We start from the raw sequence: 26697 nt of genomic DNA, 5'->3' as shown, positions 1-26697 counted from the left end.
CAAAAGCAGTATTTCATACATCTAATTTATGCAAGTCTCCCAATGTTCTGCTATTTAAATGAAAAATTTGGAGAGAATTTTCCAAGGAAGAAGTATTATCACTCACTACCATTTTACAATAAAAATAATTGGGTGGGAATGAGTGGCATATGCACATATGAATTGCTTTTTTTAAAAAAAAAAATAAGCATCTTCTCATCCTCTGTTCCTTCTTTTAAAAACCAAACCCAACAGTCAACATCAGATTATTTGTAAAGAAGGATGACAGCAGAGGCATTTGGGGTAGGTAAGAGAGAGATGGTCAAAATCTGCAAGAAGGTGGGGGCAGGCCTTGGATTGTAACATTATACCCACCATCTTGAAGATTTTGACAAACATACTCCCTTCCCTCAAAACTGGTGGATGAGAGATTAGATACTGTCACTTCTTATTCCACACAAGCCACATAGTTCATACACCATGAATAAACTATGTTGGCAAAAAAATTCTGAAATGTTTAGTGTTTGTGTTTAACTACAGAAGCTATATTTTTACAGTAAGATACCTCTGAGATCCATTAACCACATTATGGATCTGCATGCTGAACATAAAAATTAGGTTTTGTATCACATAAAGTAAAATTCAAATTGCTTTAATCCCACAGGATTAGACAAATATGTGATACAAATACAAGAGGCAGACTCCACATATGAGGTATATATCTCACTGACAGAAATTATCTCATCTCCCATCCTAATCTCCTTTGAGTCAGATAATGCAAGAATGAAATGTATGAGTGTGTCTATAGTTCTGACAGCAAAAATTTCTCAGCCATTCCCATGATAACACTGTTAGGAGAAAAGCCTAATCTTGGAAGTTTGCCTTGGGAAGATGTAAAAAGGGAAGGAAATTACGGAATTGGTGGTTCTGGGCTTGGACCAGGGAGCCATAGATTCAAGTCTCCACTCTACCACACTGCTTATTGGATGACTCAATCCAGTCTCCTTGGGCCTTGATTTCACTAGTGAGCCAAAATGTTTTCTGCCCAAACATTTGCAAAAAAGCTAAACTAGGATGAAATTGGCTGACTCCCTTGCTGATCCTGTCCCTGTTGCTCAATTTCAAATCAGTGCAATTGCCTGATTCCTTCCTAGGTGATGGGCAAGAAATCTTACAGATTTTATACATCTCTACGCTACTTTTGGACAGTATTGAGATAGTACTGAGGGGCAGAGAAACACTTAAGGATGATTTAATGTTCTTCCGCTCAACAGCTGCAGACATCATGAAGGGCAGGACCAACAAATAAGTGTTTCCAGGATATTTTATAATGTTTTTAGGTTGAAATGGAGATGTGTTGTGTACTGGAGAACATCTTCTGGCTGCTCTGTCCAGCTCTTTCCCAAACGTTTCATAGAATGATACCAATCACACCCATTGCTGTTCCAGATCTACACGCCCTTCCAATTTTCAGGACTCGGAATTTCTTAACTCCCCAGAGTTGTTGCTGTGGGAGTAAAATTAGGAGAAGGCCCCAAGAACACTACTTTCCGTTCCCATTAAACAAACAAACAAACAAACAGGGATAAGGGTGTACTATAGAAACGAGTAACTTCCTTTCATCACCTACAGAAGATTCGTAAAGCTCGACCTAAGAAGCTTTTGCCCTTTTAAGACACGCTCAGATTAAAGACGGCTATTCCGTGAGCGCTTAAATCCCCACTAAGAAAAAAAAAAGCCCTCATCTGCTTTTGGAGACCGCCGGTCTTCTCCGTGCACGTGGCACTAAACTCAGGTGGGCCCATCGCTTCTTGCGGTCTGCGCCCAAGTCCCTGAGCACCCTGAATGGGCTTCCCCTTCCCCCCCCCCACTACACTCTTTTCAGTGACTTCCTCGCGTGTTTCTCTAGGACCCCGATGGTACAGAGCGTAGGCGTTAGAGTCCAGGAGTCTTCAAACTTGGCCCTTTTATGACTTGTGGACTTCAACTCCCAGAATTCCTCAGCCAGCATGGCTGGCTGAGGAATTCTGGGAGTTGAAGTCCACAAGTCATAAAAGGGCCAAGTTTGAAGACCCCTGCACGGTTAGACGCTCGATCAGCACCTGGATCACTGCCTCCATCCCGATTTTTCTCCGTGGTTCGAGCAAATCCTTCCATAATCCGCGCCCCGATTCTCTCGCCGCCTCGCAGACGGGGCCCTTTAAAAGGCCCAGGGCTGCTCGGGGAACCACCGTTCTCTGGGCCTTGTGACGCGAATTGTTTTGCATTCCAGTCTCTCGGGAGACGGCGCCGCAGAAGGCGACTCCCCCGGTGGGACTTCACGGGAAGGAAGCGCAAGCCGTGCAGAAAGTCCAACCCCGTTACTTAGATGTTCATCCCGGGTGGATTATTTTGATGCACTTCGGGTTTGGGGTGTTTTGTAATCCTGACCTCTCTTTGAATTTAAACTCTTCGCCCCGTTTGCCTATTCATTGATAAGAAACTTTTCTGGCCGATTTTTCCCCCCCTCTGCGTGGCGTGTTTGGTCATGCACGTTTATGAGCAACGCTACTGAATTATGACGCCTCATGCAGCAAGAGACGAGAGGTTTGATTTCTGCGTGTTCAGTCCTGTTGCATCTCTTTTTTTTAATACGTTTGCAGCAGGGGGCAGCACGTAGCAGACCTTAATTCGTCTCGGGAAAAGAGCTAAGCAGATCTGGCGTGATTAGTAATTAAAGGCTAGCGCTAGCCGGAAATCCTAACGCTGTAGAATGGATTGGAAAATTGCAGGGACTTGTCCATATTACAGCCACAAGAAACTGAGTTTGAATAATTCTTTGCCTTTAAGAACTTGAGTAGTAAGTGGATTGAATGGTGGATGTTGCTTCACAGGACACGTGGACGGTGGTTTCTGATTTGTTGGCTGATCGGCCTGTTTCCTGGTATTAACAGAGAAAACTGAGTGCTGAGAGGCCTTGCTTACAAGCTACTTTACTGCTGAAGGGCTACGCTGTATATAGCCTGCTATGAATTTTCTAGAACCTGTCTTTTCCACTCTAGTTTTCTCCAGGTGCTTTGGTGCTCCCAACTGGACCCAGATTGTTGGGGGCAATAAGCTGACTTTGTAATAATGCCGCTTGGTGTGTGTATGAAAGCCCTAATAAGCAGGCATATACATAGAATGAAGGCTACTGCTAAGCTTGCAAGCCGCCCTGAGTCTTCGGAGAAGGGCGGGATATAAATGGAATTAAAATAAAAAAAATAAAAAAACTGTCAGATTTCTTCTTTGGCTTTCACAATATCGTGTGTCTACAACCCCCAGAATTTCCAGCCAAGGGCTGAAGATCATGATCAGCACTGAAGCAAAATTAATTCACTATTTGAGGTTGTTTCTGTAGTGTTTCAGAGAATGTGGGAAGACTTATTTTGTTCAGATGGCAAAGTGGTTTGCAATGTATTATTCATGCTGTCTAGTAGAAGCAAGTATACATATTCAATGATAGTGTTATTTTTTGCAAGAATGGACCAGCTGTAGTAAACTTTTAATCCTGTAGTAAAAAAGGAAATGTATGGATAGTCCTCGACATGGCCACAATTGGGACCAGAATTTCTGTTGCTAAGCAAGGCAGTTGTGCCTAATTTTAAGACTTTGGGCCACAGTTAGCAAATTACTGTTTTTTTAGTGAATCATGTCATTAAATGAATCTGGCTTCCCCCACTGACTGGTTCTAGTGTGGGAAGTCAGCCCCCCCAGGAAATATTAAAAGGGCAGAAAAATATATTTCCTCAAAGGATCTTAAAGAGGCAGAAAAGCATGCCCAGTTTTTCTTAATAGCCCCAAATCTCCCTCCCCCAAGCAGAAACCAGCTCTACAGAAATGCAGATGTAAATAATCCAGGAAGGTTGGAGGCCCCCACCTAAAAGATTAAGACAAAGACACCTAAACTCTACATACCCCACCCAAACTCTAAGACAGGACTTAATAGGATTAACCCACAGATGCCAAAGGGACACAGGTCAAAATACATGACACAGGAAATACAAAGCCTGAAACAGGAACAGGAAACAATTCCAAACAAAAACCCCAGAGGGTATAAAAACCCACTCCCTATATGTGCTCACTCTTCCAGAGTCATCTTTCTGTCTGGCTCTCCTCTTCAATAAACTGCAACCTTCTTTCTAAGCAGTCGCCATGTTGTTTATTCCTGGCTTGGACTGAATCATGATGAAGACTTTTCCTTCAACACTAGGAAGCTGGTTGGGAAGAACACAAATGGTAATCGCATGACCCCAGGACACTGCAACCTTTGTAAATAAATGCCAGTTGCCAAGCATCTAAATTTTGACTGTGGCTTTGGGGATATTGCAGGACCCAGATTGTTGGGGGCAATAAGCTGACTTTGTAAAAATGCCACTTGCCCCCCCCTCCCGAAAGCCCTAATAAGCAGGCATATTAAAGCTATTGCTAAGCACATTGATTTGTGCTTCTTAGATTGTAAATCGCCCTGAGTCTTCGGAGAAGGGCGGGATATAAAGGATTAAAAAAATATTGTTAATCATGAAGACAAATCATAAGTCACTTTTTTCAGTGTTGTAACCTTGAATGTAAGTTAAGGATTACCTGTACATATTAAGAAAACAGCAAGTTGATTTGTGAGGGGGGGAAAAAGAAAAGCCATAGTTGGTAAGTACAAATGTAACAAGTGTGCAAGCCTCTGAAGAGTTATTTTTTTTGGGGGGGGGGAGGTTGGAGTAAACAAAACCCAAAACAGATGGTGATGGGGTTCAGCTCTGCATTTGGGAGATTTCAATGGTTTCATTTTGTTATGATCCATTTTATTATCTATTGGGGGGAAAATTTATTTATTTACTTATTTATTTGTTTGTTTTTATAAACCGACCTTCTCCCGAGGGACTCGGGGCGGTGTACAGAATAAGGTAGGTATACAGAATCAACAATAGTGAAAAACAATAGTAAAAACAAACTGGGACCCCAATCAGAGCTATCAGGCCAGGCCGGACTGCTGGAACAGGAAAGTTTTTAAGTCGCGCCGGAAGGTGCGGAGGTCGGGGGCCATCCGGATTTCGGTTGGCAAGCTGTTCCAGAGGGCTGGCGCACCCACTGAGAATGCCCTCCCCCTGGGGGCCACCAGCCGACATTCCTTGAGCGGTGGCACCCTGAAGAGGCCCTCTCTGTGGGAGCGCACAGGACGATGGGGTGCTGACATTGGCAGAATCCATTTCATGCTCTGAATAGGACCTGGGAAAAATCTCTCCTTGCTGAGATGGCTTACATTCTGGTTGGAAATATTGCTGAGGATGTTGCGGCATTCTTTTCCTCTTCCCATAGGCTTTGCTCATCATAATGGAATTCTATATGGCTGTGGTCAAAAGATTATGTTTGCCCCTTTGGTTTGCTGACATAGGAATGCAAAAAACATCCCAGGAAGTGACAAGGAAGAGCAGCTGTAGGCATTGCTGTGCTAACAGACTGGCTTTAATAGCCAAATGAGGTCACTTTTAGAATGCATAGTAGCTATTCTAGGTACTCAGTGCCACAATTTAAAGAATCTTAAGTCATCTCTTGAGTTCTGGGAGTTCATTTCTTTCAGCACTTATGACCACTAAATCTATCCCACACAGGATGATTAAAGTCTATGCCTCAAAAAGGGATTTTCCCTTCTGTGGAGTATCAAACCATTTAATTTATGCTAACTGAATAGTGGGAACAATTTGATACAGTTCTTAATTGAGAACTTACTCATCTGTCTACATTAATAGATGTTTTGCTGTCCGTCACGACAGATATGCTTCCAAAAGATTTATCAAATGCTTTAAAGATCAGACTTACTTTTTAGTGTGGGATATGGTTTCAGATGAGACAAATAACATATGCAGTCATGAATGTGATCATATAGAGTGCAAAGGTTGAGAGTTGTAAAGGAAATCCTTGCAGCAGATGGGTAGAAATAGAAGACATCATACTCCCATGAAGCTCAGAAAGACTTGAGCTAGGATTAAGCCATGTCCTAAATCTATTCCTAACTGCTTACATCCAAATAAGTTATCCAAGACTTTCTACTATACTACTATAGTGTTATAAAGCCCCGTGGTTATTTAACCCTGATCTAGACTATCTGGGCCAGAATATTTGCAATCTACTTCTTGTCCGTCATGGAAATAGTAAGCTTTTGCATCGTTAACAACTTATGCTCTAGTCAACATTTTTCAACATCCTAGTTCTCTTATCTTTCAGGCAGTAATGCTTTCAGCTATATTTACAAGCATTGCTTTAAAAAGGAGATACGGTACTTATTGAATTGTTCACTAAAACACGTAAGAATTCGATTACATATAGACCAAGAGTCCTTGAATTCTTATTACAACTGATTTGAGACTGTATTTTTTTTCTCAGAGCAGTGTCTTCTACACTCTAGAAAATGAGTGTGGTCAAGACAAAGAATTGAGTGGGGTCAGGTTAAAATTTAAAATACTTTTAATGTAATAATTGTGATGTATTTAATAAATTTTCTTATTACACTAAAATTTATATTTGGTAGTAAGAGCTGAAGGAGTTTGAAGTTTTGTTAAAATGGCTCTCTCTGGGCTTTTTAAAATTCTGGTAATTTTCTACTGATATATATGTTTGTGTAGAAAGTGTAAACATTTGATTCCTACAAAATATTACAGAAAATAATGGTTTGGTTGCATAGTCAGCCAGATGTTCAGACTGGATTTGGCATTTGTACACCTCCTGAGTACTTTCCAAGGACATGGGATAGATAGACGTTGAGGTTTTATGATGTCGCAGAATTATGCATAGGAAAAAAGGATATTTTGGGTACCACCTCAAATTTCTTCCTTTAGTCTAAATCTTATATTGGGTATCAATAACTGATCACATAATGGAATATTGGTGTTTGAAATTCTCTAGGTTATGTTTCTCTAAAGCAGGAATAGAAACCAGATAGTACAGAGTTCCCCAACGTTTCCAGCTTTGCGGACCGGCGGGGGAAGGGATGGTTCCGTGTGAGTGGCCAGCAATCATGTGCGCACACAGCTCCATTTGAGTGAGCAGCTTGCACACACACCTGCCGCTCGCTGGAATGGAGTGTGCGCATGCATGCGCTCACTGGCCGTTTCCATGGCCCAGTTGCAAACCCCTCACAGCCCACCAGTGGGCCACAGTCTACAGGCTGGGGACACCCTGAAATAGTACAAATAGGCCATAATTATTATTATTTGATAAGTCATATTGAATGTGATTTACTGGTTGAACAGGTAAATAGTATATAACTGTTTTGATGCAACAGTAACAAAGTTGATTAAATTATACATTTGATCTGTAACCTGGATGATGAGGCAACCCTTTGTAAAAGCAGCATATCCATTAAGATGATTTTATCAAATGAGTAATGGATAATTATTAAAACTTTTAACAATAAGAACAAAATGGATTATTGGGCTTCAGCAGAAGCTGTTTTTGGCATTTCAGAAGAAATCTGTTGACTTTCTTTTGGCTGTATAAGTCATATAATAGGTGCTGTTGAGAATTTGGCAAGGAGTAAAATTATGAACTATTAAGTCAGGCATAGCAAGTATAAAGATGAAAGAGAAAGTAGGCCACTGGAGAACCACTGGAAATAGGTTAATAATAATAACAATAGGAAAGTGCTTTTAAATAATCACACCTTTTTGATGGCAGTGTTGTAAGGAAGTCCTTGAAAAGGACTTTTATCCATGTTAGAAATGGATAAAACATGATTGTAAAAAAAGTATTCAGAAATTTAATTAGTGAGCTTCAGCAATATTTAGGCCAAAGATTTTTCTGCATACAAAATATCTTTTTTACTGCACAGTAAAAAAAGAGGCAAATCTATATGCAGTCAGTAATAATCAAAATATATTTACAACCATTTTAATTTAATTTAATTTAATTTAATTTAATAACATTTATATACCGCCCTTCTCCCTGAGGACTCAGGGCGGTTCACAGGGCAGAATAAAATAGTGAATACAAACATTAAAAAAGATTAAACAAATTGCCCTAATTAAAACAGTATAAATACAACACTAAAAACCCCCAGAAAAGTTAAAAAAACAAAAATAAAATAACCCCAACACTCCCCCTCAGGCTAGGCCGGCTTGTACAAACAGAAATGTCTTAAGATCGCGACGAAAGGAGCGAAGATCGGGCGCCATCCGGAGCTCAACCGGTAGCTGATTCCACAGCTCCGGAGCGCCCACAGAGAAGGATCTCCCCCTGGGGGCCACCAATCGACATTCTCTGATCGGTGGCACCCTGAGGAGGCCCTCTCTGTGGGAACGCACAGGGCGCAGGGAGCTTGATGCCGGCAGCAGATGTTCCCTGAGGTACTCCGGCCCCATGCCATGGAGTGCTTTAAATACCGTTACCAGTACCTTGAATCTCACCCGGAAGACAACTGGCAACCAATGCAGCTCACAGAGCAGAGGCGTAACGTGGGAGTATCGGGAGACTCCCAACACCACTCTCGCGGCTGCATTCTGTACCAGTTGGAGCTTCCGAGTAGTCCTCAAGGGCAGCCCCATGTAGAGAGCGTTGCAGTAGTCCAGACGAGAGGACACGAGCGCATGAGTGACCGTGCATAAATCGTCCCGGCTAAGATAGGGCCGCAACTGACGCACCAGGCGAACCTGTGCGAAGGCCCCCCCTAGTCACGGCTCCTATATGGTCTTCCAAAGTGAGCCGTGAATCTAGGAGGACCCCCAAGTTGCGAGCCCTATCTACGGGGGGTAATAGTTCACCCCCCATAACTAGAGGTGGAATGTCCGAATAAACCCGGGACGAAGGTATGCAAAGCCACTCAGTCTTGTCGGGGTTGAGCTGGAGTCTGTTCCTCCCCATCCAGACCCGAACCGCCTCCAGGCAACGGGACATCACGTTGAGGGCATCACTGGGGTGGTTTGGGGTCGAAAAGAAAAGTTGGGTATCATCAGCGTACTGATGGTACCCAACTCCAAAGCCACGAATGATCTCACCCAGCGGCTTCATGTAGATGTTGAACAGGAGAGGCGAGAGGACCGACCCCTGAGGAACTCCACAAATGAGAGACCTCGCGGTCGACCTCTGCCCCCCTGCCAACACCGACTGCGAACGTCCCAAGAGATAGGAGGAGAACCACTGTAAAACTGTGCCTCCCACTCCCAATCCCCTGAGACGCCGCAGCAAGATACCATGGTCGATGGTATCGAAAGCCGCCGAGAGGTCTAATAGGACTAGGACAGAGGAATGCCCCCTGTCCCGAGCCCTCCAGAGATCATTCACCAGCGCGACCAATGCCGTCTCCGTGCTGTACCCGGGCCTGAAACCCGATTGGTACGGGTCTAGATAATCCGCTTCATCCAGGACCAAAGGGAGCTGATGCGCCACCACACTCTCAACAACCTTCGCAAGAAAGCGAAGGTTGGAGACAGGACGAAAGTTGTTCAATACAGCCGGGTCCAGGGCAGGCTTCTTGAGGAGAGGCCTCACCACCGCCTCCTTCAAGACGGCGGGGAAGATACCCTCACTCAAAGAGGCCGATATAACTGCCTGGAACCAGCTGCGTGTCCTCTCCCGGGCTGCATAAACCAGCCAGGAAGGGCACGGGTCCAGTAAACATGTGGTGGTGCTCAGCCTCCCCATGATCCTGTCCACTTCCTCCGGAGTTACAGAATCAAACTCCTCCCAGATGATATCGACAAGACCACCCGTGTCCTGATCGTCAGACTCTGCCCAGTCAGAGTCCAAACCGGTCCGAATCCGAGCGATTTTGTCCGACAGATGTTGGTTAAACTCCTCGGCACGTCCCTGCAAGGGATCCTCCCTCACCTCCTGATTTAGGAGGGAGCGAGTCACCCTAAACAGGGCGGCCGGGCGATTATCTGCGGACGCAATAAGGGTGGCGAAGTGGTTAGACCTCGCCTCCCTAATTGCAGCGAGATAAGACCTAATATAGGCTCTTAGTCGCAATCGGTCGGGTTCGGATCGGCTGGACCTCCAACCGCTCTCTAGGCCCCGTCTCCGACGCTTCATCTCCCGGAGCTCCGCAGAGAACCATGGAGCCCGACGGGATCTGCGCCGGGTCAGGGGCCGCAAGGGTACAACTCGGTCAAGGGCCACAGTGGCCGTCCTTTCCCAGGCCTCCACTAGGGCCTCGGCCGAGCTGTGAGTGAGGGAGGCAGGTGGGGACCCCAGCGCCGCCTGGAACCTTTGGGGATCCATTAAGCGTCTGGGGCGGTACCATTTGAGTGGTTCCAAACCCCCACGGCGGGGGGTGGCAAAACGGAAGACCAGCCGCAGGAGATGATGATCGGTCCATGACAGGGGCATAATAATTGGAGAGCCCCCACCAAGATCATCTAACCACCGTCCAGACAAGAAAACAAGGTCAAGGGTGTGGCCTCCTTCATGAGTCGGTCCCGTAATTACTTGCGTCAGGTCCATGGCCGTCATGGAGGCCATGAACTCCCGAGCTAACTCAGATGATCCTCCCAGCGATGGTAGGTTAAAGTCCCCCAAAACTATAAGTTTCGGGAACTCAACCACCAGCCCCGAGAGGACATCAAGCAGCTCAGGCAGGGCTGCTGCTGCGTGACTAGGCGAAAGGTACACCAGCAGCAAGCCCAACTGCGCACCAGGGCCGCATCTCAAAAAGAGAGACTCACACCCGACTGTCTGGGGAACGGTGGCCTCCCGCGGACACAAGGTCTCCCTCACAACAACAGCCACTCCCCCACCCCTACCCTGAGCCCGAGGCCGGTGCAGCACCCGGAAACCTGGTGGGCAAAGATCAACCAGAGGAACACCGCCCTCTGGGCCCAACCAGGTCTCCGAGATGCAAGCCAGGTCAGCCTGCTCACCCTCGACCAAGTCTCGAACGAGAGGAGCCTTATTAACGACCGACCTGGCATTCAAATACACCAGCCGGAGCTCAGGAGGCTGCACATCCTCACTCCCGGGACCTCGGGGCGGAACCAGAGGGTCGGAGTGCCTCACCGCTTGTAAGCAGCGGAGAGGCCTTCCCTGAGACCGATACGGCCCTCTGTTCCTACACCTGCTGCCATTCCCTGTCGTCGTGGGAATAGGCAATCCCACGACTGGCCCTGGAGCCCCAGAAGCAGCCGACCCCCGCTCCTCCCCATCGCGATCAGCCTCAGCACTAGCCTGAACATCGGTAGATGGACTGCCCCCCTCGTCCAAACAACCAAGAAAAGAACCCTCCCTCCTCCCTAACCCCCAAAAAATTTTTGACAGAAAACAAATCAAAGACCTCCTATTAGGTCTACGTCGGAGGTCCGTAACCGTGCCCGGCCATCTCTCAGGATCCCAATAGATGGGACCTTCCTCGAGATTATACTCGGCTGGAAAGGCGGGCCGCCTCCAGGAGGGGGGAGCACCCCTGAGGGCGAGCAAGTCCGTAGAGGAGTACCTCAAACAAGGCATAAAGCAGTCCAGATATAGGCAGTCCATAATCAATTGATTTAAGGAGGGACCAAACAGAGAGCAAGTAGATGTCCCGAGCCTCCACCCAGCCACTGCCACTCAGCTGGGTGTCACCCCAAGACAGGCCAACCACCGCCCTCTCACGACAGTTGGAAAGCCTATACCAGGGGGGAATAGTCCGAAACATCCATCCTGGGTACAGCATGACCCCTAGAGCTCTCACCTCTAGGGGCAGCAGATGTAAGTTCAGGCCACCCTCTCACTGTGGCCAATACCCAGGGAACTCTGAATCCTTTGGGGCCGATATGTGAATGGCAATAAAGAACAGTCCGAAGGCAGGGATAAGATAATATAATACATCTTCAAAGTCTGCACTACTAGGTGGCCAAATCCTCCGCTGCTCTGTCCTTCGAAAAAGTTTATCATGGCCAATCCTGCAGTCATTGGGGTCTTCCAAGTTATCTAATTCTTTTAGGTCCACAAATCCGATGGCACCAACCAGAGTCACAACTGGTGTCACAGGAAACATAGATCTTTCAAGGGACCACTGGGCTCCACTGGGATCCACCGGCATTAACCGGCTTCAGTTGATCTTTTCAGTTGATCTTTAACATGTCAGTTCCAGAAAGTAAAGGCTTTCTCCTTACCAGCAAAGAGATACTAAAAACGATCAGAATGGCAAATAATTATTTTGTACAGTTTTGGTTAGCTGCAAATAGTTGCAAAAAAAAATGCAGAAAAAGTTTCTGGAACTACCAAAAATTAAACCAGGTGCTTTCATATTATATAACGTTCAATTTTCTTGGTTAATTTATTTCTGCATTCTCTTATTTGATAAAACTCAATATATATTGCTAGAGGGAAAAAGCCGAACATATCTAAAACTAAAGCAACTATACTCTCTTTGGCTTCCTGAGTTCTAAGAGTTAACTTCAACTGTCTCTAGTCTGTTGTCATCCCTAGTATGGATTATGATCACCTATATTCCCAGTCAGAAAGCTAGATGAGAAGCATAGTGGTCTGTGGTGATAGTAGTGGTCTTGCAGAATGACTTCATGTGTGTCATGACATACTTTGTTCACTAATGTCATGACCCTGTGACATGCAAATACAGTTCTACTAGAATAAATTCCACATCTGTTCACTGACTGTCACTGTGTTAGGAAAAGTTTACTCGACCAGTGCATAAGATTTCCTGGCCCACTGAAGTATATTTGTCCTTGGCAGCTATGATATGAATGCAAAGGTGTTCTTATTCTAGTCAGTAAAAGAGCCCACACAAGTTATTTTTTTGCAAAATGTTTATTTAGAAAACTAGAGTAAATATGGCTATGCCAACAAGAAAAAAATTAAATAGAAGACCATTCCTCATATCAATTTTCCTTATGTTATTCTAGATCAGTTTTTAGAATATGAATGTGTACATGAATTATGCCGTGTGTGTGTGTGTGTGTGTGTGTGTGTGTGTGTGTTGCAACCCCTTAGGTAAGCAGCTCTGACAAAGAGTCTCTTCAACTCTTATAGGAATAGAAAGATGAGTGGATGAAGTGGGCCCATTGTGCAGATATCCAAACCTTCATTCCTAATAGAAAACATTCATTTTAAAAAAATAAAAATTCAACCAATTCATCAGCCAGAAAAAAAGAAAGAAAACTCAGTTGATAAAATGTCTTCTCCTATGTGAATTACTGTGTAAAATGTAAAATCCACTAATTTCTCTGTGTTTAAAAGCTTAAAAATAAAGCAATTCCAACACTGTAACATTCTATTTATTTACTCTTTCTTTTTAAGATTTTGTTACAAAGGTGGTCAAGAGCTTTATCTTGCTTGAAGCAGCGTGCTGCTTCTTCCTGGAGATGAAGCATAGTGAACCATCCAAGTACTGAGGTTGTAGACATAGATTCCATGTTGTGGGTAAAAGATCACATTTTCAAAAATTCCCTCACAGTAAAAAAATATCCCTTAAGTAGCACAGCCTTGCAGGAGGGAAGTTGTAATTTAGTGACATTTTTGCTGTGCCGTGTTTCTGTTCTATGGAATTGTTTCAGTATGGTGTTCCCTTCTTGTAAGCAAAAGTGCTATACTCTATGCACTTCATTTTTCCAACCTTGTGCACAGACTCTTTAGGCATTGAAGAACTACCTATGATGGATGTCCCACCTCTTTTATTCCCTATGTTTTTAAAAAAGCTTTGTTTTAAGAAGATGACATTGTTTCTCTCTCTAAAAAAACTCCAGTAAAACTCTTAAAAATATATCTTTTCCTTTTTGGATTAGAAGGGCATTGATTTTGCTTTAGTAACTATTCTGATAAATCTTATTTTAAAATTCCCAACGAGTATAGTTTATTAAAATGTCAGGGTAACACTTGTATTACGTATGAAGATACACTCCCTACGTGGGTGTATTGCCACCCAGTGATTAACAGTTGTGCAGGATTTCATACAATGAAGGGAGTGTTCATATATAGATTACAGATACATCACTCCAAAGTGAATGACAGGTTTGTAATGGCACTGGTGGCAAATTCCTGCTCTTCCTCATGTGCTTATGATCTGCATGAGAAGGAAGACAGGGCAACAGTTGAATACCATTAAAAAAAACCCTCAGCAAAACATGAAAGCACTATGCCCAGAGAAACCACATGGTTTCACAAGTTACACAAAAATATCACGGACAACATGTAGAAATAGTCACATTGATTCCAAGGTTCCCATTATCTGCAAATAGATGTGCCATGGCAGTGTCAAACACAAGGCAGTCACTGTTCATGATAGCTGCTGCCACCCCATCATGGATGGAGCGGGGTGTTGCTTCCCATGTCAGCCTCCGTCTGTTGCCATTCAGTTCGAGCCTGTATGCAAAGTTCTCTGCTTGTTTGCGAGTGCCAATGAGCAAGACTATGGCAAAAAACTGTTGATGACCCTCATACTTCTCCTGTTTCTCCAGAACCAGCATGAAGTGATGGCCGAAGCATGACTGCATCATCACCCAATCAACGGCTCCCGGCAAGTTAATGTCTGTGGCGAGGAAGACAATGTCTTCTCCTTGAAGAGTTGTGATACTCTTGTGAGCATGCATTAGATGAGACATCACTGCTTCCAAGGAGCCCTGCCATTTGCAAGATGCCCCCGGACATGGGCAGGAGTAAGGGCGATACTCACAAATGTCTTCATGATCTGGCTTTTCTGTATGATGGAGTGTCAGGGAGCAGCCTGTGGTAGCATACTGAAAAGATGAAAGGTCATAAAGTTACATTGTTTGCTATTTGATTTAAACCCCCACCTGGTCTGCAAAATCATTCCACTTGTTTCTATTGTACAGCCTAGCATCATCTAATCTGATTTAGTAAGAACTCTCCAGAGCCATAGATAGAGATTTTTCTCATCACTTGATGCCCATATGTTAACCAGACTGGAACAAGACTTTTGGCATGCAAAGCTTGTGCCGTCTGATATATATCAAAACTCTGTGTCTTTATTTTGGTGGACACTGAATAAAAGAAACAAATTCTCCTGATCAGTAACAGAAACCTGGATTACAGCAGGACATATGATTGGTTCCTCTAGGGCAGGGGTAGGCAACCTTGGCTCTTTTATGACTCGTGGACTTCAACTCCCAGAATTCCTGAGCCAGCTATACTGGCTCAGGAATTCTAGGAGTTAAGGTCCACGAGTCATAAAAGAGCTAAGGTTGCCTACCCCTGCTCTAGGGCTTTGATAAGCAGATATTCCCAGTTCTGTGCCATGAGATGCTAGGTTTAGAACCAGGGACTTTCTGCATGGAAATGTTACTGTTTAATTACATCTCTAAGATGCCACATATGTACATCTAGAATGCTCCACTGTTAAAGAGTTTGTCTCAGTGGGGTGATTAATCCTTTCTGGGAGGGAAAAAAAATCAAGCTCCTATTGGTTTTTGAAAGCTGCATTATGAGGCCCTTCAGATATTAGAATACCTCTGAGCATTCATAAGAAGTTTAATTGCATGGGTCTTATCATGGATTTATCCTTTGAGATCAGATTCAACAACTGCAATGACAAGCACGCATCATCTTTAAACACTATTCCACAGAAATGCAGTTCCTGCTGTGCCAGTATGGGTTACATATGGTGTCTTAGAAGCAACGACTATTAGTTTCAGAATCTGGGTTTTTATAAGTCTGCTATATTGTTTTGTTTGAAAAGAAATGCTTAATCTTTTTTTTAATCACTCCCACTCCCACCCTTTAACAATATTTTTTATTGTTTGCAATAATAAAATAAGAAATCCCATAATCAAAATAGGCATCCATATACTATAAATTTGCTATGGTTGTTCAGATTTTAACACAAGATCCCATTTTATTTCCACTGCATTCTGTAGAGAGGAATTTACCTAAATAATGATGTCAGAGCATCTTACTTCCCTCTTCCTTCCACACACATACACACACACAGACACACACACACAGAAACACACAGACCACAGTAACTCTGGGTAAATGTTGATGGTTGCAGCAAAGATCTAAATCTTTGCAGTCAGAATAAAACTCAGAAAACAAAGCATACATAAATGCCTTGTTTTTTTTATTATTCGATCCAATCCAATCCCATTTCTCTGCCTTTTAGAGCATGTTGATCATGCATAAAAGCTTTTTTAAAAAAATTAATCAGAGAAATGTACACTTCGTCGTTGTTGACATTTTTTGGTTGAAAAGTGGAGCAACATGATTTTCAACCCTTGTCTTTCCAGTTGTCTCCAGCATCAGATTTAGCATTATCTTTGATTTATAGAACACTTGCAGAAAGAGCAGGACTCCCTCTGCTTAGATTTTTGTTCTTTGATGCCAGGTTTCCACACTCATATTTCATATCACCTAATAACGTACAACAGTAGGAGTGGAACATATGGGATGGCTGAACGACATGACATAAAGCAGCGTTTCCCAACCTTAGGAACTTGAAGATGTGTGGACTTCAACTCCCAGAATTCCCCAGCCAGCTATGCTGGCTGGGGAATTCTGGGAGTTGAAGTCCACGCATCTTCAAGTTCCTAAGGTTGGGAAACGCTGACATAAAGAAGCATAAGAATCTGCTTTTTACAAATGAGATCATGAGTTCGTTTAGGCCAGTAAGGACTATTTTTGCATGGAGATGAGAAAAGCAACAGAAGTATGCTGCTTTGGACCTTCCTTCATATACTGTACTTGACATGCCTCTAATCCAGTGTTTTCTCAACCTTGGGAATTTTTAAGATGTGTGGATTTCAGCTCCCAGAATTTCCCAGCTAGCAGGAGCAAGAAGTCTACATGTCTTAAAGCTGCCGAGGTTGAGAAACGGTGATCTAGTCTAACTTCAGAACGCAGTTCTCAGAGAGCCTTTATTCATAAAAACAGAGGCCATGTGGTGGAAGCAGATCTGGGAAAACCTGGATTCAATTTTGCTCTTGAGATTTTTCAGACCAGCTTCCCTCAAGCATAATTGCTATGTAAAGAAAGTTTGGAAAAGGGAGGCTATGTATCCCTCTTGGAAGTCCTCAAGGAAAATGGAGTATAAATAAAAAGAATACATAACAGGAGTAGCACTAATTGATAAGCATTACACAAATTTTTTATTATTTTCTATTCAAAGCAGATCAAGTCTTTTAAATTTGCTACACAACAAAGCTTTCAAGCAAAGGTAACTGCCATTTATTTCTATTTCACTTTTATTATTTTTATAAATAACTGAAGGTGGCGAATGTATCTAATATTCCTTCCTTCTCCTATCTTCCCCGTAACAACAACCCTGTCAGGTGGGTTGAGCTGAAACAGAGTGACTCACTGTGATTTAGCTCCCCAAATAATTCAATTCACAAGAGCCAGAGTATGACATCCAAAAGTCACTCAAAATAACAACTACCTAAATTTAAAGATTCCAAAAATCAGAAAGAGATTGCATATCCATTTCTTACAATACTTGAATTACTTGAATCATTTCTTATAATACAATGAAACATTTTCTATGCATGTTTAAAGGAGGTTTTAAGTTTGTGAATAAGATACACAATGTAAGTTTTAATTATTGGTCTGGAATATGACATCTAACCAAGAACTCAGTTTAAGTTGTTTCCAGCAGATCACTGATAAAGTACATGTTGCAAGTCCTATCACTTGCATATCAAAACGGAACAGCTTATATCCAAGCAAGGGCCATTAGCAGGCATGGGGCAACTGCAACATTTGTAGAAGGACAGAAAGGCTGTGGAGGCGAAAATCAAGGCAACCCAATGCAAGTTAGTTAGGAAGACAGTTTGGCCTAGTGGTTAAGGCACCAGTTTAGAAACCAGGAGACTGAGTTCTAGTCCCACTTTAGACATGAAAGCCAGCTACATGAGTTTGGATCAGTCATTCTCTCTCATTTCTATTCACTTCCCAGGATTGTTGTGGGGGAAAATAGGACGAGGAAGGAGTATTGGTTACGTTCACTGCTTTGCATTGTTTATAAAAATAATAAGGGCAGGATACAAATAAATCAATAAATATAAATAAATAAATAAAGAGAGACCACTGGCTGTAGAATGTGCCTGACTTATGGGGACAATGGGAAACCACAAAAGGATGGAATTCCAGAGAGAGATTTTCTCTGCTATCACTTCTTTTGACTGGCACAGCTTCCAGTTTATACATTTTATCCATTTGCCATCAAGCGTTTAAAGGCAGAGCTTATTTTTACCCAGCGGTTATCATTCTATCTTGGATTAACACTTTACCTTGTATAATTGCACTCAGGCATTTCCCATGGCATTTTGTTGTTTGAATGCGGCATTCATAATTGGGCTACCTATAAAGTATGATCAGATTTGCTGAGGTTGCTAAGTGAGATATCACCAAGCCCAACGGAAAAGCTCCAGCTAAGTCAACAAAAAGGTATGAAGCATTTTTATATCCTGACAGTTTGGGGAGCTGCCCAGTGCTGTGCTAATAATATATTCTCTGCAAGAGGGAAGGCTGATGCTTTTTTATTCACTGGTCGTTTGCAGCACTTTTTTGGCTGGGAACAAGGTGAACAGATGGGACATTTACTGGAGTGGTCCTGTAACCCTGCATAACTCTTGGCTAGCAGCTCTTTGATCTACTACAACAATGTTGCAGAAAATAGCCAAAAATATTTTGAATTTTACATAAATATTGATCAAAAGGAAATAGAGAGAGAAAAAACACTTCTATTAACTGGTACTTGAGGAATTCTTATAAGAAGTAATTTTGGATTCCCCTGTAATTACTAAGTGCATGGATGAGCTACTTAAATTATTAAGTTTCTAAGCCTCATGGTTACAGTGAAAGAAAATGTTTAGCATTTCTATAACAAACAGAAAAGATGCTGAAAATTGCTCCTAGTACTCATTTCTTTGCCTCTCCATTTATTTTAGCTTCTCCCTCAGCATCATTTCAGTTTCTTTGAGTTGAAAGAAGACAATCCAAACTATGTAGGCTAATAATTGTTTTAGAAATATATATATACATAAAGGTAAAGGTAAAGGTTCCCCCGCATGTGCGTGCTAGTCGTTTCCAACTCTAGGGCCAGTGCTCATCTCCGTTTCAAAGCCGAAGAGCCAGCACTTGTCCGAGGATGTCTCCGTGGTCATGTGGCCGGCATGACTAGACGCCAAAGGCGCACGGAACGCTGTTACCTTCCCACCGTAGTGGTCCCTATTTTTCTACTTGCATTTTTACGTGCTTTTGAACTGCTAGGTTGGCAGAAGCTGGGACGAGTAACAGGCGCTCGCTCTGTTACGTGGCACTTGGGATGTATATGTATAAATATTGTATTGCCAAAGTACTTCAGTTTCCTTGGAATGCAAATACTATTAGCATAAACTGTACATAACCTGGATTATAAATCTGACCCATATACTACATACACAGTATATGAAGACTTTGTCTTAATTCCAGTAAGAATATTTAGGTTTTATTGCTCAAGCTATGAAGTTTGTGTATGTGTCTCTGAAATCCCAAGAAGAGACAAAACTAGGTAGTGAGGAACATAGCTGAGCATACCTGAGGGCAGAATGCTACAATTGTCTAACCCAGGAGTCTCCAGCCTGAGGGCTGCGGACCAGTGATCTGCGGGAATGGCTGGCAAGTGTATGCATGTGTGTGCATACCTCCCCCACTTGCACTAGCACTGCCACTAGCAGCCCCATTTTGCACATGTGCGGGGGTGCTAGTGGCCGGTTTGCACATACATGCGGGTGATAGCACAGGCATGTGGGCACCACCACCATGCATGCACCTGTTTGCCCATGCATGCACACACATTTTCCTGCTCTTCCCTTTCCCTCTGGGCCATCATCCCATGAAGGTTGGGGAGCCCTGGTCTAACCTACCTGATGATTATTACTGACATACACTTTTATATTCATTGTTTTTAATAACATGTACCTGAGTGACCTGATTTGTCTCTTATTGGTTCCTTTTGACAGCTAAAAACATGGTGGTGATTAATACACAACTCATCTGAAAAGAAAGACATTCTGGTGGGAAATGTCTAGATGCCTCCTTCCTCTGAAGACACTTTAGGTCATATTTATCTCAATAACAAATTTGAATGTTTGGGTTAATTTTCTCAAATTATGGGGGCAGGAAGTAAGTATATAGAACAGTTATGTGCCTCCTGGAAGACAGGTGGGCAGTGATGGCCATCAAGACCCATCTGCAACTAAACAAAGTAACATTACTACCCATTTTGAGACAGCTGCAAAACAAGCATTTAATACAATCTTCAAAATTCTTCGTGAAACACTAACCATACTTGTCTTATGGTCCTCATCATTCCTCTCCAAGACTATCATGTGGAATCTTTGTTAATAAAAAGTTGTCTGGCCATCATCCTTGTCAGTCTGGAGAAATGATCCATTAATCCAGATCTTGTCCTAAGCCAAATCCTGGTTAGGAATTTTAGGCCACGACTGACTCTGAACCTTTATCTTTTTCTCCAACTGAGAGCTTCTATTTCATCTGTTCCTTTTTGAAAGTTTTTTTTTTTCTACAGAGAAAAATGGTGTTGTGAAATCAGGAGGATTACAAATGAAAGAGAGCACAACAAATCATTAAGGCAAGCCTACGGAATTTCAGAAGGGCTTCACTTAAAAAAGTTTTGTTGCTTCTAGTGACAACTTCTTCTCAGGATTCCAATGGCTGGAAAGGATGAGAATTCCAGACTTCAACATGTGGAGGGCATTCAGATTGAGGACAACTGCTTTCTGAATTTGTTACTGAGTGACTGCCTGTTAATACACACAAGAAATGGGTATGGGAAAAGCTGCATTAAATGTATCATCTGAGCATTTGTCAAAGAGAAAGGATTATTTGCATACACACAAATCAAATATTTATTACTGTACAATACTGTAGCCTGGAAGGTGATTGGTTCTTCTCTAGGGGAGCATATAGGCATAAGTTGAAAAGACAACTTTAAAATACTTGAGGTGTGTAATTCCTCCATTAAAAAGAGTTGGACTAAGTGACCTCTCTCCTCTGACTGCTTACAGTCTACAGTACTACTATATTTTTTGTGTTGTGGTGGGAAGACGCACTGACATAGCAAAATGGTGTGACCCAACATCCAACCAATTTTGCTGAAGATGCTGGGAGATGCATCCTTGAAAGGATGTCTCTTGAGCATCTTCTAAGATGCTGTGAACTAGTGTTTCTCAAGCTCAGCAATTCATCTTCAGCAGAATTCCAAGAGTTTAAGTCTCCTTAAGTAACACCAGCTGCCTGCAATTAGTGCAGGTTCAAGTCCCACCAGGCTCAAGGTTGACAGCCTTCCATCCTTCCGAGGAAGGTAAAATGAGGACCCAGATTGTTGGGGGCAATAAGCTGACTTTGTAAAAATGCCACTGGGGGAGAAAGCCCTAATAAGCAGGCATATACATAGAATGAAGGCTATTGCTAACCACATTGATTTGTGCTTCTTAGATTGTAAGCCGCCCTGAGTCTTCGGAGAAGGGCGGGATATAAATGGGATAAAAAAAAATACTGTTCTAAACTCTTCTGAAGTGCTCCACTCAGATTACAGTTCTAATCTATTCTCCACAGGCAAGTGTAAAAGCCACATACAGTATGAGAAAATCCATTTAAACAAAGAAATATAAAGTCGTGTACCACCCAGAAATCAATGGATCATTAGGGTTTATGCAAGCTATACCTAAATCCTTGAAATCTGAATACAGAAAGCTGACACTTGTAATGTTTTTAATCTCTTCCCTCCCAATTATTTCACATTTTATTTGAGACTGTTACCCTCCACCTCACATCCCACAATCATGGCTAGCCACAGTCTCAGCAGCTGAACAGGTTGGCACATGTTGTGCTAGGCACACAGTTAATTGTTTGCTTATATTATTATTTCTAAATTAGTGAATTGTAACACTGCAGATTAGATATACAATCAGAAATAGAACTTTTGAAATGCAGCAACCGTATTCTGCAATTAGCTCATTATTAAGACTAAGAATATATTAGGCTTGGTCCAGGCAAGTAGAGAATTTGCATTTGGATGCAAATCCGAGGCAAGTATGGCAGGGACTGCAGCACTTAACCAACTACAAGGGCAGTACGAGGAACATGGCCAACACCGATGCCGCGTTGGCTGAGGAGCTGAATATCTTCTTCGTTCGCTACGAGGTAAAAAGACCAGACCCCGTAGCCTCTGCTGGCCGGCCTTCTGATTCTCAGCCACTCACCCTGTGTGAACAAGTGAGAGCTGTATTGAAGGCTGTGAATCCCAGCAAAGCCGCAGGCCCAGATGGGGTGCTGGGATAGTGGTTAGGAATTGTGCTGACCAATTAGCAGGGGTCCTGACCATGTATACCATTGTGCTTGAAAGCAGCTACCATTGTCCCAGTCCCCAAGAAAACTGCAGTTGAGTGCCTGAATGACTACAGACCTATTGCATTAATGTCTGTAGTCATTAAATGCTTTGAAAGATTGGTTCTCCAACATCTTGGGACATGCCTCCCACTGGATTTTGATAAACATCAATTTGCCTATAGGGGGAATAGGTCGACAGACAATGCCATAGCTACTGCTTTACACTCTGTAGCAAGTCATCTTGAGAAACCTGGAAGTTATGTCAGGATGCTTTTTGTTGATTATAGCTCGGCTTTCAACACCATTTTGCCGAGCATTCTCATCGAGAAGCTGACTGACTTGAAATTCTCCCCCGCCAACTGCGATTGGATTCAAGACTTTCTTAGGGACTGGTTACAAACAGTGAGGGTCGGGTCTGCTTTGTCCACCCCCCTGAAGCTTTGCACTGGCTCGCCACAGGGCTGCGTGCTAAGCCCCTACTTGTACTCTTTATACACATATGACTGTATCATCTGACCCATCCACTGCGATAATTAAGTTCGCAGATGATACGACTGTGGTGGGTCTTATTACAGGTGGGGATGAGACAGCATACAGGGCGGAGGTACAAAAACTATCCATATGGATGGTGTAGTAACAACAATTTGCACCTGAACATCGGCAAGATGAAAGAGATGGTGCTAGACTTCCGGAGAAAAAAGGAGGAACCTGCCCCACTTTACATTGGGGAGGACTGTGTGGAGAGAGTTTCCTCCTTTAAATTTCTGGGAGTCTACCTCTGCGAAGATCTGACCTGGAAAGTTAATACAATCCAGGTGGCTAGAAAGGCCCAACAGAGGCTTCACTTTCTCAGGGTCTTGTGGAAGAAAAGGGTAGAACAATGGCTAATGACCCTCTTTTACTGGTCTACTATAGAGAGCGTCCTCTCATATGGTATTGTGGTTTGGCATGCTGGTCTGACAGCTGCGGATAGGAAATTATTACAGAGGGTGGTGAGTACAGCATAAGACATTGTAGGCTGTCCCCTGACACCACTGGATGACATCTCCAGGGCTCGTTGCCTTGGAAGAGTGAGGAAAATTCTCAGGGATGACTCACACCCTGGACAGTATCTCTTTACTCTCCTACCATCGGGTAGGAGATATAGGAGTATAGCCAGCCGCACCAACAGGGTGAAAAACAGCTTTTATCTGTGGGCTGTTAGGCTTTTGAACGGGAAATAATTTGTATAAACTTTATGCAGAATTGACTTGCAAGGCCGGTGTGTGGTGCAATCCGTTCACATGGTGTAATAAGATGGAGGTTTGTTGTCACTGTGAGTTGGGGTGGGAGCACGAAGGGAGGCTCAACTAATCTCAATGTATACATGGTTGTATTTTGACAATAAAGGTTCATTCATTCATTCATTTAACTTACGAGGAAAAAGAAACTGGAAAGAGATGGAGTATCATGTGTTCTCTTTGAATAGTGGAAGAATTGTGAAAACTGAACAAATGTGAAATGTATTTGATTTACAGCGGAGTCAGTAACCTTTTCAAAAGCCAGGAATCAGTGTTACAGCAATCACATGAAATCTCATCAGCAATCTAATCTTCTACTATTACAAAAGAACTCTGAATCTGATATGATTTCATCATTCTTTCATGAGATCTCATGTGAAATATAGCCACTTCACCAAATGTCCAATATTTTAATGTTAAATTTAAATTTCATTTAATTTTTGGAATCCATGAGCATCATGCTTCCAACCCATATTTTACTCTGTATTAGGGCAAAGTTTCAGATTTAAGGATATAGACAGCCTTCGTGGTTTCCATCTAAACTTGGGTAGGCAATCTAGTGCTCTACTGTAGTCCATAAACACAAGCCAAAGGTCAGAGAAATACGGGAGCTACAAAATATTTAGAGATCTGCCTTGATCTTCACTGCTCTCTCAGTATCAAGTGAAAAAAAATCAAGGACAGTAACTCAAAATAGTTTCAACCCAGAAATCTTATATACATGGTATTTTTGATAGTACTGTAGCCTTGCCAGAATGAAAGGAGATATTTTTATTACTGGACTTGATCATAAAAATAAAAACAACTCTATACAATTTGAGAATACAGTAAAATCTCATTGATTAAATCACCCACTTCTGTTATTGGGTCTGAACGTAGCTTTATAGATTGAGCACAGAATTTAGACACAGGTGATTTCCTAATGTTTTAGGAAAAATTATGAACACTGTTTGCTAGAAGAGAATCTCATAGAAGAGAATATACATAGTTTAGGATTGAACCGTGGGGCCGTCTGAGCTTGACTGTTTGCTTGCAGACATTTTATTACCAACTAGACAACATCATCAGTGCAAATGAGTGTAGAGTTTTCTCCCTGTTTATATACAGCAGCATGCCCTGCCAGTTTTGGTGGGGTGTGGTTTTTTCCTTGGTAGTCCCTCGATTAGGGTATTGTTTCCTGCTTCATTGTTTGTCTCATATTAAATCCCTGCTTATCTGGGCATTGGCTGCTAAAGTGGAAGTTTTCTGCATTTTTAGTTTCCTTCTTAGCTTTTTATTGTCTCTTTTGAAAGTTGTGTAAGTGTGGTTTATCTCTATGTACCCATTGATGGCTGATTTGTTTGAATTCCCTAGCATTTTTCGATTTAGCTTGGTCTAGGATGCTCACAGTTTCCCAGCTGAAACTACAGTTGAGTCTGACCATGTGCTATGAGATAAAAGGGTTTTCATTGTGTGTTTTGATTGCTAGTTGATGTTCATGGACGTGCTCTGCTAGTATTCTGCCTGTCTGTCCTAAATAGTGTCTGTCACAGTCATTATACTATAAATTCTAGATGACTCATGTTTGTTTTCTTCGTGAGCTACTGAGTCTTTTGGTTTACTTAAGATGTTCTGAGCATTATATGTCTCAGATTCCCACTTTATCTTTACTGTTCAGGTATGGACAAAAGACAGAAGTCTGTTGCTCCCAGAAGAAACAGTTCCAAAACAAACCCTCTCTAGTGTCTGCTAAACTCTGTGATTAAATTTCCCATCCATCTTTTCAGAAGCCTCCATCCCAGTTCAGATATCCAGGAAAGTGGGGCTGTCCTGACCTCAAGTGCTGCTGCTTGTAGCCAGAGCAAAGCTGCAGGCAGATGAAGCAGCTGTTAATCCACAAAAGATGAGAAGAATCTGCAGTTGGAAAACAATACTGGCAATCACCAGATCTACACAAGCTGTTCTTCTGAAGCTGAGTAAACCTGAACCAGGCAACTTAAGAGCGGGGGAGGGAGACAAAGGAGAGGAAAGGATGTGTGCATCACGTCAGCAAAAGCTTGCCTAGTAATGCAGCAGTGCCATCTGCACAATGCAGGTGTTCATACAGCTGAGCAGTTTACTTAATACTCTCACCTGAAGGGCAGGTGTGCATAAATCAGAGTTGAGTGAGGAAGAAAAGTCAATAATACCTGTGGCAGCTTGTTGAACTGTAGCTCTCCAGGGCAAGGCTTATAATTTCTAAAATGAGCAGGGTTTCTAAGATGAACTGCAGATTTTTTTTCCTAAAAGCAACAGTTTTATAATAAATGTATTATTTTATTCATTTACTACAGTTTCTTCTTGTTTTCTCTTTAAAATGTCAGATGAGCAATTATTTCCTGAGACAGGCAGCAAGCTGAGCTGGGATGCACATCCAAGTTTATAATCTTTGCCAATGAGCAATGAAAATTATAACCCAAGAACACTAAATCCTGTACCAAAGCTGAAATCCCTATATAAATATTGGGTTCACTCAACAAATTAACCACAGCTTAAGATGTCTAGTATGCATGCAGAATATATGACTGGCAGATCACAATGGCTGATTTTACACACTAATGCTAGGCCAAAAGCAAAGAAGTCCCATTAGGCTTTGTCTTGTGTATGAAACCCTCCAAGTTGCTTCTTTAAGAGGAAAGAGGTATAACAGAAATGGAAAGGAAAGGTATTAAATGTGCTAAAGTAGCAAGCACCACAAGTGAATCAGAAAATGACAGAACAAGCAAACTGGATTGCAAAACTATGGGCAGCATTTCTCTTTTCCTACTTAAGATCAAACAGATAGCCTTGATTTGTGGGAAAACAACTGGGAAAAGAATCAGAAAATAACATATCTAATACAGTAAAATTTCTATGGAACAAAGTGGGGGAAGTATCGCTTAAAGATGAATTTGAACATTTGCAATTTTTATATATTTACCCAGAATTGATGTGATCTATGTAATGTATATTTAATACAGAAAAATCATGTGAAAATACAGATTTCATCCCCAGCAGACAAAATCTATTGAAAGTTTTTAAAAGTGAGGATTTAATGTTTAATGGCAACTGAACCAAGGGCACTCATGGGCTCAGCTTATTCATGGCTCAATAAATAGTCTGGAATGGGGCTTTCCAATATCTTGTCTAACATTTT

The 26697-nt window shown here is 42.5% G+C and overlaps 2 protein-coding genes across 2 annotated transcripts in view; both read right to left on the bottom strand.

Moving 5' to 3' along the window:
• ERICH6 (glutamate rich 6) overlaps positions 1 to 2162 on the bottom strand; it is a 37721-nt gene extending 35559 nt beyond the window's left edge. Inside the window, exon 1 of the mRNA XM_083363481.1 lies at positions 2082 to 2162. Within this exon, the coding sequence (XP_083219607.1) occupies positions 2082 to 2136 (55 nt within the window). The 5' untranslated portion in view covers positions 2137 to 2162. The remainder of the gene's footprint in view (positions 1 to 2081) is intronic.
• A 10434-nt stretch (positions 2163 to 12596) lies between these two features.
• The window catches only part of SIAH2 (siah E3 ubiquitin protein ligase 2), a 29838-nt gene continuing 15737 nt past the window's right edge, over positions 12597 to 26697 (bottom strand). The window contains exon 2 of the mRNA XM_083364550.1: positions 12597 to 14654. Coding sequence (XP_083220676.1) covers positions 14097 to 14654 — 558 coding nt within the window. The 3' untranslated portion in view covers positions 12597 to 14096. The remainder of the gene's footprint in view (positions 14655 to 26697) is intronic.

Source organism: Vipera ursinii, assembly GCF_947247035.1.
Source record: "Vipera ursinii genome assembly, chromosome: 5".
NCBI lineage: Eukaryota > Metazoa > Chordata > Lepidosauria > Squamata > Viperidae > Vipera > Vipera ursinii.
This window is presented reverse-complemented; position numbering and strand designations above follow the sequence as displayed.